Below are 18,864 nucleotides of genomic sequence, written 5' to 3' on the forward strand. Positions count from 1 at the left end.
TTGTTAATGAGTGGTTTCCATGTTATAGATGATTTAACAATAAGAATTATTTCTGCATTCAGCATGTTCTTCTGTTTTCTCTTTTTTGAAAATTTTAAATTTAATTTATGGAAAACTGCAGAGAATGATATAGCATATCCCGTGTACCCACCATTCAGACTGAGCAAATATTAGTAGACTTATTTCACTTTTTTCCTTGAGAAGAAAGAAACCATTGGTGATAGAGTTGGAATCCCCTTTGTGCCTCTCCCTGCTCTTATTCTTCTGCCTTCCTCCTAGGAGGCAACCACTGTTACAAGTTTTGTGTACACTGCTTATCTGTGTTTTTTTTTGCTTTTGCTTATATTTGTATTCATAGACAATCTATGGTATTAGTCTATGTGTTTCATAATATTTGTATATTAGGCCTCTCTGAAGCTTGCTTTTTTTATTCGGTGATATGTCCTCTTACTTTTTTTTCCACTCTCTTTTCAGTGGAAGAAAGCAGAAGAGAAACTCGAGCGAGAGCTTCGGGAGGCAGAAGCTTCAGAGAGTACTGAGAAAAAACTTAAACTGGTAGGCAGGTTCACATTCTCTTATGCTTGCAAAATGTTTTGTTAAATGATTTTAACTAGAGATTTATTGTTTCAACTTGTGGTTGTATAATTCTGCTTTATTTCATAAGGCTTATTTGTGCCAGAAACTGATGTGATCAGTGCTACTTTTATGAAATCACAGGATGTACATCTTCATTCTGTTTTGTTGAAGCTCCTAACACTGAGGTTGAGCTTTAAAAGGTTGACTTTGAAAGTCATGGTTATGGTAACTCAGGAGAAAGTATATGAGGTTATACTAAAGTCGTTTTGTCTATTTCTTCTGCCAGCACACGGAGACTTTGAATATTGTGTTTGTAACCTACTTCAGAATATTGAAGAAGGCCCAGAGGTCACCTCTCCTGCCAGCAGTTCTAGAAGGTCTTGCCAAGTAAGGGCTGTGTAGGTTGACACCTTTTAGATTCTTTCTATATAGATAAGACCGAAGTAACGATGAATTTTAAACAGAGTTCATGAATGATGACCTAGTGTCCTTCTCAGTTCTCATTCCTTTTTTATTTGTCACAAGCCTTTTCTTGAAACTGTTCATAACACTGTGCTTTTTTGTTTTTCTCATCTCAAACCTTTTATTTTTTAAATCTCCTTCACTAACTCTGCTTCTGCTTGGTAAATTTTAGGTGTCCCTAGGGTTTATTTCTCAGTTCTTGGTTCTTTTTTGCACTGTAGTTGGTTACCCACTATCACAGTTTGAGTGGTTCATGCAGGTGACTCTAAAGTCTGTTCTAACCCAGCTCACACATTGTTTCTTTAGTCCTAGTAATCTGCTCCTGTTAAGATAGATTTTTTTGTATATTTTATCAACACTAATGAAGCTTTTCGGAGATCTGAGCTAGAATAATGGTTGTCATGATAGTTTTGCACAATTATTTGAGGTAGTATCCTATAGAACAGTGCTATCCAATAGAAATGTAATATGAACTACATAGGCAAATGGAAAAAGTGAAAACAAATAGGTGAAATTATTACGTTTTATTAAATTCTGTTTATCTAAAATATTTTGACATACAATCAATATTAAACATTAAAGAGATAATTGGCATTCTTTTTTTCATAACGTGTCTTCCAAAACTGATGTATATTTTACACCTGGAGCACATCTCAGTTTGGACTAGCCACATTTCAAGCACCACTAGCAACATGTGGCTATTGGCTACCATTGTTTGACAGCACAGCTTTAGAAATAGGACTAGTGGCTGACAGAGAGAAGGCAAGTTCTGTTCCATATAAGAAATTACTTTCTAATGACTGGAGCTATTTGGCGATAGGATGCTTTTCTTTATAAACTAATGTGGTCCTTGTCAGTGAAAGTATTCAAAGAGAGGTTGCTCAGAGGTTCAAAGAGAAAGGGTTGTTCCTACATTGGGCAGGACCTGGTGTGTTTTTGTTTGTTTTTGTGGGGAAAGATCCACCATGAGCTAACATCTGTTGCCAGTCTTCCTCTTTTTTTTTTCCTCCCCAAAGTCCCAGTGCATGGTTATATGTCCTAGCTGTAAGTCCTTCCAGTTCTTCTGTGTGAGCCATGGCCACAGCATGGCAACTGACAGATGGGTGGTGTAATTCCGTGACTAGGAAACAAACCCGGGCTGCTGAAGCAGTAAGAATGTTGAACTTTAAGCACTAGATTGTCAGGGCTGGCTCATGGTGTTTGTTTTTTTAATGACCAATTCCTTTATTTAAACAAGTTTTTAATAATATACACTCATTAAAAAAATTCAGATAATGCTATTAAAAATTTAAAAATTGCGAGTTCCTCTCCTATATATGTATGTAAGTATCTTCCTGCCTTCTTTCACACAAATGGAATTGTGCTATGTATGCTGTTTGGTAACTTACTTTTTTTTAATATTTACTCTGAGTACCTTGTCATGTTAGCACGTATAAGTCCACTTTTTTTGTTTTTAAGTTCATAATACTCCATTTTATAGATATATAATACTTTATTTGGTCAATCCCCTGTGTTGCACTGGAATATTGCCATGCATTTGTGTGTGTGTATTGCCAGGTCAAAGGTTATGCTCATTTTAAATTTTGATAAATATTGCTAAATTGCTTCCCAAAATGATTGTACTAACACATGGGAAATGTATCACTTCTAAGGTCCCTTCTTGTTATGAGATTTACAAAATGTCAAAGGCTCTTGGACTAATATTGAAGAGATATACTGACTTTAACTACCTCAGTGCCTAATATTTTGTAGTGTTGAGTGCTCTTTAGACAGAAATCAAAATACGATGATGTACACCTGAAATTTATATGATGTTATAAACCAATGTTACCGCAATTAAAAAAAAAAAGAGTGCTCTGACATTTAGTAGCTCAAGTGAGTCTTTCTCTTTAATTCTATTGAGTGACCTCAGTTATTTGCAGAAATAGAGCCCCAGGACAGTCAAGTGACTCACCTAGGATGATATAGGTAATTCATTGCAGAGCTTGAACTAGACTCCAGGTCCAGTATTCTTTCCATTTTGTTTTTAAAGCTTTCATAGTGTCCATATTCTTATAAATAGCAGATTTATACCCCTTTTTCCTCTGCCTGCCACCCTTCTTCCTAGAAGCTTATGATGCTGGCTCCTTTATGACTTAGAGCAGATCTGGACACCTGATAAACTTTCCTTGGGGGAAGTTGCTTGCTCTTAGCAACTTCTTCCTTAGGGCAGAAGTATTTTTGAAATATTTTTAGTTCGTTTAGTGCCTCATATATTCCTGCTGAATTTAGTGTCCAACTGTGGATGAATTGTCAAAAAGGCCAATCTGAATTAATGAAAAGTATCAATAATCAACATCATCCCCATCATAGCTAACATTTTGAAATAAGGAATATTAAAAATATGGTTTTAAAGTCAAGCTTAATTTTTAGCTGCTTTATTTCTGTTTTTAGGTTACCTTTTAACTAAGTTTTGTTTGATTCTAGGTTTGCTCACCTTATAAACGTGGAATTTTTTGATGATTTATTAGTAGTCCTACATACTCTGATTGAATCTGGTGTAAGTAACTATTAATGAATTACTTTTTAAGATGTAAATGATAATTATTCTTAATATCAATTTTTTCCCTTTTTTTAAAGGACTTAAGCTATCAAGAAAGTCTTCACTGTGTCCAGACTGCTTTTCATATTCTTTCTGGGCAAGGTAAGATATTTTCTTCATCAAGTTTTGTTTGCTTTACCTTTGGAGGCTGAACATACCTAATTGGTGTTTGTTGTCATTTCACAGGTGATGTTCTGAATATTGATCCAATGAAATTCTATACACATCTTTACAAAACGTTGTTCAAGTTACATGCAGGTATGTATGTTAGATAATATGTCTTTGATTAAAATTTATCTTTTAAGAATATGTTGTGGCCAGAATTATAGTGAATGAAAAATGAGGACTAGGAACTGGTCTATGAAATGCTGGCCTGCCTGTGCCACCCATCTGTATTTAACCTTATATAAGACTTGGAGAGAGAGAACTTCTGGAATTGACTGGAGATGTGGTACAACCCAGTCCATACCTTGAGCAGTATAGTGCTGCTTTGTTGGTTAGGGAAGTGATTTGGGACAGGTGCGGCAGTTCATCTTTGGTTTTTCTGGAGTTCAGTGAAGTTACATAATGAAAAAGTAGTAAGAACAGCCCTGAAGGGTATGTCTCCTGTTTTAGGTGCTACCAATGAAGGTGTTGAGATTGTCCTTCAGTGCCTTGATATCATGCTGACTAAGCGAAGAAAGCAAGTGTCTCAGCAGCGAGCCCTTGCCTTCATCAAGCGTCTTTGTACCCTCGCTCTTCATGTTCTTCCAAATTCAAGCATTGGCATTTTAGCGATTAACAGAATATTAATGCATGTAAGTAGTGAACAGAGCTAAGTTCTTGCTGTACAACAGTGGTTTGATTGATTTGTGTCTTTTCTCCCCATTTATGTTATTATTTTAATTATAAAAGTAGTTCATACTTGTAACAAAATCAGGTGGTGACAGAAAGTACATAAAATAACAAAACATTCCACCCCAGTTGACCTTTTCCAGAAGTAACCGTTTTAATCATTTGGTGGATGTCCTTCCAGCAGACTTTTTTTTTTCCCAGTGAGGAAGATGGTGCTGAGCTAACATCTGCTGCCAATCCTCCTCTTTTTGCTTGAGGAAGAGTGGCCCCGAGCTAGCATCCATGCCACTCTTCCTCTGTTTTGTCTGTGGGACTCCACCGCAACATGGCTTGATGAGTGGTGTAGGTCCATGCCTAGGATCCAAACCCGCAAACCCCCGGCCACCGAAGCAGAGCACGTGGCTTAACCACTATGCCACTGGGCTGTCCCCCAGCAGACTTTTTAAAATTCATATATAAATGCATACACCAAACACCCACAAGCAACACAATTTTCTTTTTCAATGGAAAGGAAATTGAGGGGATTATGATATACATTATTGTTCTACAGTTTTTTTTAACACTTGATGGTGAACACATTTTTGTGTTAGTATAAATATAACTACTTTATCTCTTTAATGACTATATGAGGTTATGTGTCTAACAAACACATATAGTTCTTACTGAGTGCCTGCCACTGCTTTGAAAAGTTAACTCATCTAATTTTCATAACAACTCTGTGAAGTGGCTACTATTATTATTCCCATTTTACTGATGGGGAAAATTGAAGTCCAGAGAAAATAAGTAACTTGCCTAAAGTGACACTGTTAGTCAGTGGCAGAGGTGGGATTCAAATTTAGGCAGTCTGGCCTTTACACTTCTTTGCATTTTTCTTTTGGTGGACATATAGGTTGTTTCGTTTTTTGCTGTTATAAATGATGCTATAGTGAATATCCTTATATGTGTATCTAATGTAATTATTTCTATAGAAAAGATTCCTAAAAGTGGGATTGCTGGGTGAAGAGAATATTCTGTTTTCTTTTGCAAAATAAATCCTTTTCAAAGTGAGCCAAGATAAAATATTTTGCAATTGTTCTCTTATGGTATAACCTTAAATTTTAAAAATTAAAACTAGGTATAAAGTTCATGTGCTCATAATCCTTATATAACCATAGACTCAAATTTAAATACGAATAAAAGTACAGAACCCACTAACGTTTTTTAAATTAACAGTAGTAGTTTAATTAATTCTTCTTTTTACCTGACATTTTTGCAGACATTCCCCAAAACAGATCTGTTGCTTGACAATGAATCTCAGGGAAGTGGGGTTTTCCTTCCTGAGCTGGATGAACCCGAGTACTGTAATGCTCAGAACACTGCTCTTTGGGAATTGCATGCTCTACGGGTAAGAGTGGCCTCCCACTTTCTTTTGGTGAGCAATTTTTTCTAGTTTTCCCCAAAGTAGTTTGCCAGAGTACCTAGTATATTTTGATCTGGGACCGCCTTTTGTATAATTCCTCTTTCAGTAGTCTACGTTGCACTTTGCTCTTACTGTTCTTTAAGATGTTGAGATACATTTTCTAAGGAGGCAGAAAATGATGATAGTTTCATGGATAAAATTTATCGAACTCTTTCCCTAACACTGTTCACAATGGAAGATTTGTTATCAGGCTCATTTGTGTTAGGTCCTGTCCAAGGAGACTTCGATAGGCCTGCTCAATTTCAGGAGGGTTTCACCTATGTCATTATCCTACAGTGTGGACGGAGTTAGAGTGAGACTCGGAGAAAATGTGTTTCAGGAAACCTCTTGTAAGCTAACTTTTTTGACTCTGAAAGAGGAATTGCTTTTTTGATTTTTCCTTTTCATATTATAAAATCAAGACTAAGCTACATCACTGGAAACTTGGTCACCAAACAGATTTGTGTTGTAATCCTGTGAGCAAAGGTAGTATTTTTTTCTGTAGGTATGTGGTTCTTATGAATTTCATATACATATATATTTTATTTTATTTTTTTATTTTTATTTTTTTTTGAGGAAGATTATCCCTCAGCTAACTACTGCCAGTCCTCCTCTTTTTGCTGAGGAAGACTGGCCCTGAGCTAACATCGTGCCCATCTTCCTCTACTTTCTATGTGGGATGCCTACCACAGCATAGCGTGCCAAGTGATGCCATGTCCGCACCCGGGATCCGAACCGGCGAACCCCGGGCCGCTGAGAAGCGGAACATGCGAACTTAACCACTGCACCACCGGGCCGGCCCCCTCATCTACATATATATATTTTAAAATAGAGTTTATTAAAGGAAATCTGTGCTGTAACTAGTGTTTTATAAAGTAATGACCTTGTGCAAAATGTGGGTGTCGTGTTTTCTCTTCAGAGACATTACCATCCCATAGTGCAGAGATTTGCAGCCCACTTGATGGCTGGAGCACCTTCTGAGGGTTCTGAAGCACTCAAACCAGAGTTGAGCCGAAGGTAGTATTTAGCATTGCCTTGTTATAAAACTGCAAATTTCAGCTGATAGCTGTTTACTGTGAGAAGTCTGTTTTATAAAGTAATAGATTTTAAAATGTAAAGTGCTAGTTGGTTATCTGGATTTGGTCTCATTTCATATTCCTGAATTGTTCTAAAGAGAAAATATGCTGACTGTGCTTTTGTTAGTTTGCTTTGGGTAATGTAACATTTTTTTTTTTTTTTGGTCATAAAAGGTTTTATTATATGTATAAGTAGAAAGAATAGTGCATTCCCATATGCCTATGACTCAGGTTCGACAATTAATAATATAATGCCATATTTGCTTTATGTGAGGATCTATGAATCCAACCACAGTGATATTCCTTTATTTTTTATTTTGAGGAAGATTAGCCCTGAGCTAACATCTGCTGCTAACATCAGCAATCCTCCTGTTTTTGCTGAGGAAGGCTGGCCCTGAGCTCTAACATCTGTGCCCATCTTCCTCTACTTTATATGTGGGATGCCTACCACAGCATGGCTTGCCAAGCAGTGCCATGTCTGCACCTGGGATCTGAACTGGTGAACCCCAGGCCACCAAAGCAGAACGTGCGCACTTAACCACTGTGCCACTGGGCCAGCCCCTCCTTTTTTTAATTTTAATTTTAATTTTTTCTGGAATGGTCCTGCCAGGGGCAGAAAGGGAGAAATGAGGAGAGAGAGAAAGTGCTCTGGAGTACTGCCACCCAGAAGGGCAGCAGTTTCTCTACTTGGTCCTCACAGCCATCTCTGTACAGCACCTCTTGACTAACAAGAAGCTTGGAGTGCTACTTCCAGCACTCACCTTACACTCTTCCAGATGGGGAAAAGGATCCTCCTAAAAGAACGTTCTTTTCCCCCAACTTTTTATTCTGAAAAATTTCAAAAGTACAGAAAAGTTGAAAAAACAATAATTACTTCCCCCCCCCCAAAATCAATTAGGAAATACTTGAGTGGTAGAGAAAATGTAGTATAAAAGACAACCTTGTACCCACCACATACCCACCACTCAGAATTAAATTCACTGTAGCTTTTTCTCCTTCTTTGCAAGCCCACTGGTTTCTTTAATTCAGAGACCACAGATACGTGATCTGTAGGCTACCAGATTGATTTTGTGGCCTCTTAAGAGTTTGAACAAAAATTGAATTGGTTGCTATCTTTTAAATATTGGAAAAATTCACCTAAAAATCACATTTCCAGCTTTTCTTTAAATACTGGGAGATTTGGCAAAGTGGGTCTATATTTTTAGATATATTTTAGATAGTCAGCTGCCTCCCCCTCTAAATGAGGCATCAACTCTGTTGTTTTCTGTAAACCCTTTTCCTTCTGGGTAGGCTGGAGATAACTTTTAGTCTTATTAAATAATAAAATGACCATTTACTTCTTTCCTTCCCTCATACTCCCCACCTGTCCCCTAGCCTTGTTTTTTAAAAGGGAAAAAAAGGAGAAAACAATTCTTTGTCACTTTTCTTTTTTACGATCCTTTTCTGGCATGTTTTCATCAGCGATCTTGAACATTTGCCTCATTTTTGCCAGAGGTTTCCTTTTCTGGAGGAAGATGAAGAATGGGTTTAATCCTAAAGGCTTGAGAAAGGAGACTCATGATGATCTTCCCTGGAGAATGGAGCTTGGAATGTGAGCCTAATCCAGCCCTTGCAGGCCCTTGCCCATCTCCTTTGGCAAATGTGAACCAACCCCAATTCATTAGGGATTCATTTACACACCATGTGTATAAACCTTTGTTCTCTCCTGAATGGCGTCTTCTTGCTTTTAATCAGGCCAACAACTGAAGGGTTGAGCTGTTTGAAATTCATGGGGGATAACTCCATGCTTCACTCCTCTGGCTCCCATGAATAAGTTAAGCTTAGTTGTGGATCATTCGTGCTACTGGTTGAGTTGGGATATGATTCCATTGAGCTTGAGGTCTTTTGCTCAGCCTTTTCTCTATCGAGGCCTGTATTTCTAAATGTATACCAGATCTCTCTGAGGTGGATTTAGTTGGATAATGTTACCATTACATAGGAATTTAGGTTTTATTTTACATGTGTGTGTTAATTTGTTGGTTTCAAAAGAGGGATTAGGTTGTACCTTAATATAGAGGTTTAGAATACTGAGTCATTCTTTGGATATGATCTAATTATTTTCAAGTTATACAGATATGGTGATGTCTTTGCATTCTTATATTTGTGATTATAGGTCTGCTACAGAACTTTTTGAGACTTACAGCATGGCAGCAATGACATTCAATCCTCCTGTTGAATCTTCCAACTCTAAAAGGAAGGTATGTCATTTTTTTAATTTAATTATTTTATTAAGGTCATATTAGCTTATAACATTGTGTAATTTCATGTGTACATTATTATTTATCAGTTTCTGTATAAACTGCATCATGTTCATCACCAATAGTCCAGTTTTTATCAGTCACCATACGTATGTGCCCCTTTACCGCTTTTGCCTTCCCCTCACCCCCTTCCCTTCTGGTAACCACTAATCTGTTCTCCTTATCAGTGTTTATTTATCTTCTGTATATGAGCGAAATCATACAGAGTTTGTCTTTCTCTGTCTGGCTTATTTCACTTAGCATAATACCCTCAAGGTCTGTCAATATTGTTGCAAATGGCATGATTTTGTCTTTTTCTATGGCTAAGTAGTACTCCGTTGTATGTATATACCACATCTTCTTTAACCATGCATCTGTTGATGGGCACTTGGGTTGCTTCCATGCCTTGGCTATTGTGAATAATGCTGAGATGAACATAGGGATGCATAAATCTCTTTGAATTGTTGATTTCATGTTCTTCGGATATATACCCAGTAGTGGGATAGCTGGGTTGTATGGTATTTCTATTTTTAATTTTTTGAGAAATCTCCATACAGTTTTCCACAGTGGCTGCACCAGTTTGCATTGCCACCAACAGTGCATGAGGGTTCCCTTTTCTCCACATCTTCTCCAACATTTGTTATTTCTTGTCTTGTTAATTACAGCCATTCTGACAGGAGCAAGGTGATATCTCATTGTCGTTTTGATTTGCATTTCCCTACTAATTAGTGATGTTGAACACCTTTTCATGTGCTTGTTGGGCATCTGTATATCTTCTTTGGAAAAATGTCTGTTCATATTCTTTGCCCATTTTTTGATCGAGTTGTTTGTTTTTTTTGTTGTTGAGTTGTATGAGTTTTGTATATATTTTGGAAGTTAACCCCTTGTTGGATGTATGATTTGCAAATACTTTCTCCCAGTTGGTGGGTTGTCTTTTCATTTGGTTCATGGTTCCTTTGCCTTGCAGAACCTTTTTAGTCTGATGTAGTCCCATTTGTTTAAGTTTTTCTTTTGTTTCTCTTGCCTGAGTAGACATGGTATTTGAAAAGATACTGCTAAGACCAGTGTCAGAGTATACTGCCTGTATTTTCTCCCAGGAGTTTTATGGTTTCAGGTCTTACATTGAAGACTTTAATCCATTTTGAGTTAAGTTTTGTGTATGGTGTGAGATAATGGTCTACTTTCATTCTTTTGCACATGGCTGTCCCCTTTCCCCAACACCATTTATTGAAGAGACTTTCCTTTCTCCATTGTATGTTCCTAGCTGCTTTTTCAAAGCTTAGCTGTCCATAGATGTGTGGTTTCATTTCTGGGCTCAATTCTGTTCCATTGGTCTGTGTGTCTGTTTTTCTGCCAGTACCATGAAGTTTTGATTACTGTAGCTTTGTAGTATATTTTGAAGTTAGGGATTGTGATAACTTCCAGCTTTGTTCTTTTTTCCCAGGATTGCTTTGGCTATTGGGGGTCTTGTGTTGTTCCTTATAAATTTTAGAATTCTTTGTTTTATTTCTGTGAAGAATGTCACTGAGATGCTGATTGGGATTGCATTGAATCTTCAGATTGCTTTATGTAATATGGACATTTTAACTACGTTTATTCTTCCAATCCATGAGAATGGAATATCTTTCCATTTCTTTATGTCTTCTTCGATTTCTTTCATTAATGTCCTATAGTTTTCAGTGTACAGGTTTTTCACCTCCTTGGTTAAATTTATTCCTAGATATTTTATTCTTTTTGTTGTGATTGTAAATAGGATTGTATTCTTGACTTCTCTTTCTGCTAGTTTGTTATCGGGGTATAGAATTGCAACTGATTTTTGTATGTTGATTTTGTACCCTGCATCTTTGCTGTAGTTGTTGATTATTTCTAATAGTTTTCTGGTGAATTCTTCGGGATTTTCTGTGTATAGCATCATGTCATCCACAAACAGTGAGAGTTTTACTTCTTTCTGTCCAGTTCAGATCTGTTTTATTTCTTTTTCTTGAATTGCTCTGGCCAAAACTTCCAGTACTATGTTGAGTAAGAGTGGTGAGATTGGGCAGCCTTGTGTCTTTCCTATTCTCAGAGAGATGGCTTTCAGGTTGGCTGTGGGTTTGTCTTATTTGGCCTTTATTATGAGGTACTTTCCTTCTATACCCATTTTATTGAGAGTTTTTTTTTATCATAAACGGATGTTGGATCTTGTCAAATTCTTTCTCTGCATTTATCAAGATGATCATGTGATTTTTATTTCTCATTTTGTTAATGTGGTGTATCACATTGATTGATTTGCAGATGTTGAACTATCTCTGTATCTCTGGAATAAATCCCACTTGTTCGTGGTGTGTGATCCTTTTAATGTCTTGCTGTATTTGATTTGCTAATATTTGTTAAGGATTTTTGCATCTATGTTAATCAGTGATATTCACCTGTAATTTTGCTTTTTTGTGTTGTACTTGTCTGGATTTGGTATTAGGGTAATGTTGGCCTCATAGAATTAGGAAGTCTCTTATCTTCCTTTTTTTCAGAGCAGTTTGAGAAAGATGTGTATTAAATCTTTGAATGTTTGGTAGAGTTCACCAGAGAAGCCATCTGGTGTGGACCTTTTTTGGGGGGAGGTTTTTGATTACCGTTTCAATCTCTTTACTTGTGCTTGGTCTATTCAGATTCTCTATTTCTTCTTGAATCATTTTTGGGAGGTTGTATGAGTCTTAAGAATTTATTCATTTCTTCAAGGTTATCCAATTTGTTGGCATATAGTTTTTCATAGTATTCTCTTATAATCCTTTGTATTTCTGTGGTATCTGTTGTAATGTCTTCTCTTTCATTTCTAATTTTATTTGTGGCTTCTCTCTTTTTTCTTCGTGAGTCTAGCTAAAGGTTTGTCAATTTTGTTTATCTTCTCAAAGAACTAGCTCTGTTTCATTTATCCTTCTTCTGTTTTTTTAGTCTCTATTTCATTTATTTCTGTTCTAATTTTTATTATTTCCCTCCTTCTGCTGACTTTGAGCTTTATTTGTTTCTCTTTCTCTAGTTCTTTTAGTTGTAGTTTAAGATTACTTATTTGAAATTTTTCTTGTTTGTTGAGGTAGGCCTATATTGCTATAAATTTCCCTCTTAGTACCACTTTTGCTGCATCCCATAAGAGTTGGTATGTTGTGTTTTCATGTTCATTTTTCTCCAGGTAGTTTTTGATTTCTCTTTTGATTTCTTCATTGATCCAATCGTCATTCAGTAGCATGTTGTTTACTCTGCACATATTTGTGTCTTTCCCAGCTTTTTTGTTGTAGTTGATTTCTAGTTTCATAGTATAGTGGTCAGAAAAGATGCTTGATATGATTTCAGTCTTATTAAATTTATTGAGACTTGCCTTGTTTCCCAACATATGGTCTGTCTTTGAGAATGTTCCATGTGCACTTGAGAAGAATGTGTAATCTGCCGTTTTGGGATGGAATGTTCTATATATATCTATTAAGTCCATCTGGTCTCTTGTTTCATTTAAGGCCACTATTTCCTTGTTGACGTTCCGTCTGGATGATCTATCCATTGTTGTAAGTGGGGTGTTGAGGTCCCCTACTATTATTGTGTTGCTGTCACTTTCTCCCTTTAGGTCTGTTACTAGTTGCTTCATATCTGTTGGTGCTCCTGGGTTAGGTGCATATATATTAATAAATATCATGTCCTCTTGGTGAAATGTCCCTTTTGTCATTATATACTGCCTCTCTTTGTCTCTCATTATCTTTTTTATATTGAAGTCTGCTTTGTCTAATATAACCATGGCTTCACCTGCTTTCTTTTGCTTGCCATTTGCTTGGTGTATCCTCTTTTATCCCTTTACTCTGAGCCTGTGTTTGTCTTTAGAGCTGAGATGTGTTTCCTGGAGGCGGCATATTGTTGGTTCTTGTTTTTTAACCCATCCCTCCACTCTGTGTCTTTTGATTGGTGAATTCAGTCCATTTACATTTAGAGTGATTATTGATATGGGAGGATTTAATACTGCCATTTTTCTCCTGTCTTCCAGTTGTTCGTTTCTGTTGTTTCTTTTTCCTTGTATTTCTTTCTGCCATTTCAGTTTGGTGGTTTTCTGTGATGGTTTTCTCAGTTTTCTCTTTATTTATCATTTGTAACTACTCTGTGCCAATTTTTTGTTTAGTGGTTACCATGAGGTTTGTGTAAAAGATCTTATAGATGAGATAATCCATTTTCTGATAGCCTCTTATCTCCATTAGCCTAAGCAGGTTCCATCCCTTTCCTCTTCTCCTTCTGTGTAATTGTTGTCACAAATTATTCTTTTCTGTGTTGTGAGTCTGTGTCTAAATTGAAGTGTTTTTAGTTACTTTTGATGCTTTCTTTCCCATTATCTTTTATGTTATAATTGTTTGCTAACCTATTATGGTAAAGAACTGCAATTTTCTGACTTCGTTTATCTCCTTGCTCAAAGCTTTGTCAGTCTTTGCAGTTTTGTTTCAGGTAGGTGGGCTCTCTTCATCATTTCTTGTAAGGCAGGTCTAGTCATGCTGTGTCCCCTCAGCTTTTGTTTACCTGGGCTTTTATTTCTCCATCATATCTGAAAGATAATTTCACTGGATAGAGTATTGTTTGCTGATGGCTGATAGTTTTTTTCTTTCAGAATTTTTTTTTTTTTTTTGCTTGAGGAAGATTGTCTCTGAGCTAACATCTGTGCCAGTCTTTTTCTTTTTGTTTGTGGGATGCTGCCTTGGTGTGGCTTGATGAGCGGTGTGTAGGTCTGTGCCCAGGATCTGAACCTGGGAACTGCAGCCCGCCAAAGCGGAGCACACGAACTTAACCATTATGCCACTGGGCTGGCCCCATGTCTTTCAGTATTTTGAATATATCATTTCATTCTCTCCTAACCTCATAAGGTTTCTGCTGAGAAATCCACTGAAAGCCTGTTTGGGGTTTCTTTGTAGATTATTTTCTTCTGCTTACTGCCCTTAATATTTTTTCTTTGTCGTTGATGTTTGACAGTTTTAATTGTATGCCTTGGAGAAGGTCTTTTCGCATTGATGTAATTAGGAGTTCGCTTCATGTATTTGTAAGTCCAGTTTCTTTCCCAGGTTTGGGAAGTTCTCCACTACTATTTCTTTAAACAAATTGCTCCTTTCTCCCTCTCTTCACCCTCTGGGATACCTATAATTCTTATGTTACTTTTCCTAATTGAACTGGATGTTTCTTGAATAATTTCTTTCTTTTTTTTTTTACATCTTAGTTCTCTATCCTCCACCTGAAGCATTTCTAGATTTCTATCTTCCAGATCGCTAATTTTCTCCTCCATAAGGTCTGCTCTACTTTTATGCTTTCCACATTATTTTTTGTCTCATTAATTGTGTTCTTCATATCCAGAATTTCTGTATGGCTTTTCTTTTTTATAGCTTCAATCTCTTTTGTGAAGTATTTCTTCTGTTCATTAATTTTATTCCTGAGCTCATTGAACTTTCTGTGTTTTCTTGTAACATGTTGAGTATCTTTATAACAGCTATTTTGAATTTTCCGTTAATTAGATTGTAATCTTCTGTCACTTCAGGTTTGTTTTCTGGAGATTTGTCATTTTCCTTCTGTGGTGTTACTGTAGTTCTTCATAGTGTTTGATGAATTGATCCTCTGCTGGCACATTTGTGGTAGTGATCACCTTTTCTTATTTGGGTACAGCTTTGCTTACTTTAGTTCTGATCACCTGGGTCTTGTGCTCCTCCACTGGGTCTCTGTGGGCTTGGATGCTGCTGTCCTGTGCACCACTTATGCTGCTGTTCCTGGGTTGTCTTGGGGTGCTGGTTGTGCCACTGTCAGGGGTGCTGGGTTCACAGGTGTCACTGTAGCTGGCAGGGACATGGGGACCCGTGGACTTGTATACAGTCCCTGCTGCTGGTAGAGCTGGTGTCGGGGTTGGCAGCACTGGGGGCTGGGTTACGCCTTCTGCTGTGATTCCTGTTGCTTCTGGTCGCAGATTCCACCTGGCGCCACTAGGGGGATGCAGGGGCTTTTTTTTCTGCTCCTGCCCAGTCTACTTGCAGTTGTGCTGGTTGAGTCACTCTGTGTTCATGCAGGATGGCCACAGGTACTTGGCAGTTTGTGCTCATGTGAGCAAGGCTGCTGTGCTCAGTGGGTGGGTCACAGCTTAGCTGCTGTGCTTGGCGGGTGGGTGGGTTGCGCTAGTGTGGGCTGGGCACCTTCAAGTGGGCCTGGCTGCTGTGTTCAGCAGGTGCATCCAGCTGGGCTGTGGTGCTCAGTAGGTGGGGTGCCTGTGCTGAGCCACTGTGACTTCGTGAGGAGCATTTGTGCAGGTAGGGACACCATGGTAGGTGGGTGCTCCCGTGCGTTGGGTTACTACTACAAAAGCATTCACATGCAGGCCGGGCTGTCTCCACATCCACTCACAGTCACGCTAGCCTCTGTGTGAGGGTCTGTGACGTGGATTGCTGCTCCTGGTGAGTGGGAAGAGTCTGCTCCTGTAGTTCCACTGCTTTCCGGGGTCCAGTCCACCCACCTTCAGATGTATAGCTACGTGGATCTCTCAGGCATCTTGTTGTGTAGGGAATCCTCTGTTAGTTAATGGATGTTTGTTTAGTTGTTACTTAGAGGGGAGAGACGAAGGGAACAACTTACTCTGCCTTCATGCTGATGTTACCTCATTATTTTTTTTAAGATGAAATAAAAACTAAAATGTCTCTTAATAACTGATTTTAACTTGCTTAATTGTTTTATAGGTGGACTTGTTTCATGTTCAAGGTTGATGGTAGGATGCAACTCTGGGGTTGGAATTCTGTAGACAGTCATGATACTCTTTTGTTCAGCATAGGATATGTGTGAGACCTGACCCAGCACAAACATAATAATGTGTATTATGTTTCACATGTTGGTTTGGTGTCAGCTGTTGCCATCTTCAGCTTTGTTCATAGCTTAGCTTTTGCTTATGGCACAAGAACTTTCAACTCATACTTTTAACTTTTTTTCAGGATAAAGTTATACAAGGGGATTCATTTTTGAATGAAGATTTAAATGAGCTAATCAAAAGACATTGCAATGAAGTTGATACTCACTTGCCGCTGGATTTCACCAAATATTTGCAGTCATTACTACGGTAGTAGAAGAAAGAAGTGTCAGTGGACTTTCTTGTATATTTGCACGTGTGGGTGCAGATGCACATAAAGATATATTGTTAATTTAGGACCTTCTTTTTTTATACAAGGGAAATTTCCTAAGAAAATTAGCAGAGGAAGAAGAATTTCCCTTTGGGTGGTGCAGGTTCTGCCCTAATTTTGAAAATGTCATTTCATTAAGAAAGGGAATCTAGGGGCTGGCTCCATGGTCGACTGGTTAAGTTTGCACGCTCTGCTTCGGCAGCCCAGGGTTTTGCCAGTTCAGATCCTGGGTGCGGACATGGCACCATTCATCAAACCATGCTGAGGCGGCATCCCACATGCCACAACTAGAAGGACCCGCAACTAAAAATACACAACTATGTACCAGGGGGCTTTGGGGAGAAAAAGGAAAAATAAAATAAATAAACAAATTAAATAAAATGTTAAAAAAAAAAAAAAAGGGGGAATCTAAAGCCTTTAACCCCTGTACCCACTATTTGGAAATTTCTTTCTTAATGATGTTGCCTTTTTAAAACTCCCTATGCATATTAAATTATAGTTTTTAGAAAATCTGTTCACTGAACTTATTGAAATGCAGTTGCTGGATTAAAATGAGAGCATAGAGCACAGAAAAATCAAGACCGTAAGGTTGCTTTTAACCATGTGGCTATTCTTTATAACCAAATACACTTTATAACCAAATAAATCTGTTTTTATTGCAGCACCATAGGTAGAAGTGAGAAAAATTTTAAATTTGAGTGAGTATATTTTTATGAAGATTTTTTTTTTTTAAAGAATTTTTTTTTTTTTTTTTTTAAAGATTTTATTTTTTTCCTTTTTCTCCCCAAAGCCCCCCGGTACATAGTTGTGTAGCCCCCCGGTACATAGTTGTGTATTCTTCGTTGTGGGTTCCTCTAGTTGTGCCATGTGGGACGCTGCCTCAGCGTGGTTTGATGAGCAGTGCCATGTCCGCGCCCAGGATTCGAACCGACGAAACACTGGGCCGCCTGCAGCGGAGCGCGCGAACTTAACCACTCGGCCACGGGGCCAGCCCCTTTATGAAGATTTTTGATTAAAAAAAAATAGTTTGAAATGAGATACCAGGTTCATTGGCTCTTGCTGGATGATGTACTTCAAGAAGTAAGGTAATTTGGCCTTTTTAAAAAGAGTGAGGGGCCAGCCTGGTGGTGTAGTAGTTAAGTTCACACACTCCACTTTGGCGGCTCGGGGTTTGCAGGTTCGGATCCTGGGCATGGACCTAGCACTGCTTGTCAAGCCACGCTGTGGCAGCATCTCACATAAAATAGAGGAAGATTGACACTGATTTTAGCTCAAGGACAATATTCCTCAAGCAAAATGGGGGAAGATTGGCAACAGATGTTAGGTCAGGGCCAGTCTTTCTCACACACACAAAAAAAGAATGAGAGTGACTACTTTCAGAGAAAGTTTGAATGTGATTCTAGTCTCCAAAGTTCTTTGCATTTTCTGACATATTCTGGAGAGTGATGGGGGAAGCAGTGCTCCCAAGTGGAAAAACCAAGTCTGATATTTTACCATCTTGTTTTAAGGATAAAGGCTACCCAGTGAAGGGCTTTTTTTAAAAACACAGATAAAATGCCAATTCTTATGAATGTAATTAAAAAGCGGTATTTTATGTAACAGCCATTGCCATATTCTAGGAATGGCCTATGAATTATGTGTTTGACTGCCTAGGTTATAAATATTTCTACTGTGAACAGTTGAATAAAACAGCTGCTTTTTTCTCCCTCCTATTCTTGTCAAGTGAGTATTAAAAAAAATGCACAGCAGTCCAACTAAATAGATCTGTGATTTCTTCAAAGCTATATAAGTCAATTATTTTGATCTAAGAGCCTAAACCTCTTTTTTTCTTGTGAAGTAAGTGAAAATAGAAAGTTCCTCTATCAGTCCAGCAGAGTGGTGGCTATCAGCTCAACCGTGCATGTAAGTCTTTCAGCATATTCTGATATCTGATTTGAAAAAGTGTTTCTAAGATCAATTTTTTTAGGCTTGATTATTTAATGATGAGAAATGTATGATTCAAAATATAATATTGGCTTTTAACCCACCTTTTAGATATAAAACAAAGTCCAGGAATGTTATGAATAGTTATTTGGATGACTGGAGGGTTCCCCATCAGAGCACGAGTGACCAATACATGTCACAAATCATTTATTTTCCAAACATATACAGATACGTTTATGTTTCACTTTGGCAGAAGAAACTGTAGTTTAGGTGAAAAATCAGTTTTAAAATAGAAATTCATCAACTATTTCACACCTGTATTCTGCTTTTAACCTTCTTGTTACACATATAGGGAATTGCAGTGGGACCAAAAATTATATATCTAGTATTTGAATATCCTATATGAATTTGAGAATGAAATGCCTTTGTGCCTTGTATTGATGAGTTTCATTTTCCGAACTAAATATTGTAGTCATTAATAATAATACACACACACCCTGAGGCTATACTAAGCTACAGCCTTAATATTTCTTTAACTAGACAAATATTCAGCACCTAC

The 18,864-nt window shown here is 37.7% G+C and overlaps 1 protein-coding gene across 5 annotated transcripts in view; it reads left to right on the forward strand.

Annotated features, from left to right (window-relative positions):
- The window catches only part of NOC3L (NOC3 like DNA replication regulator), a 76,126-nt gene that overhangs the window by 19,966 nt on the left and 37,296 nt on the right, over positions 1 to 18,864 (forward strand). For 2 of the 5 annotated variants that reach the window (XR_011494867.1, XM_070486929.1), the window contains exons 12-20: positions 475 to 555; positions 863 to 963; positions 3,505 to 3,577; positions 3,658 to 3,721; positions 3,806 to 3,877; positions 4,235 to 4,416; positions 5,709 to 5,864; positions 6,811 to 6,908; positions 9,120 to 9,204. Coding sequence is in view for 3 of the 5 variants with exons in the window: in XM_070486929.1 (XP_070343030.1) it covers positions 475 to 555; positions 863 to 963; positions 3,505 to 3,577; positions 3,658 to 3,721; positions 3,806 to 3,877; positions 4,235 to 4,416; positions 5,709 to 5,864; positions 6,811 to 6,908; positions 9,120 to 9,204 (912 nt within the window). In the remaining 2 variants the exon portion in view is untranslated. Of the gene's footprint in view, positions 1 to 474; positions 556 to 862; positions 964 to 3,504; positions 3,578 to 3,657; positions 3,722 to 3,805; positions 3,878 to 4,234; positions 4,417 to 5,708; positions 5,865 to 6,810; positions 6,909 to 9,119; positions 9,205 to 16,196; positions 16,893 to 17,301; positions 18,142 to 18,864 lie in introns of those variants that run through there. The other 3 variants (XR_011494865.1, XM_044753857.2, XM_014864683.3) reach the window with 3 other exon arrangements.

This window comes from Equus asinus, chromosome 2 (genome assembly GCF_041296235.1).
Source record: "Equus asinus isolate D_3611 breed Donkey chromosome 2, EquAss-T2T_v2, whole genome shotgun sequence".
NCBI classification, from domain to species: domain Eukaryota; kingdom Metazoa; phylum Chordata; class Mammalia; order Perissodactyla; family Equidae; genus Equus; species Equus asinus.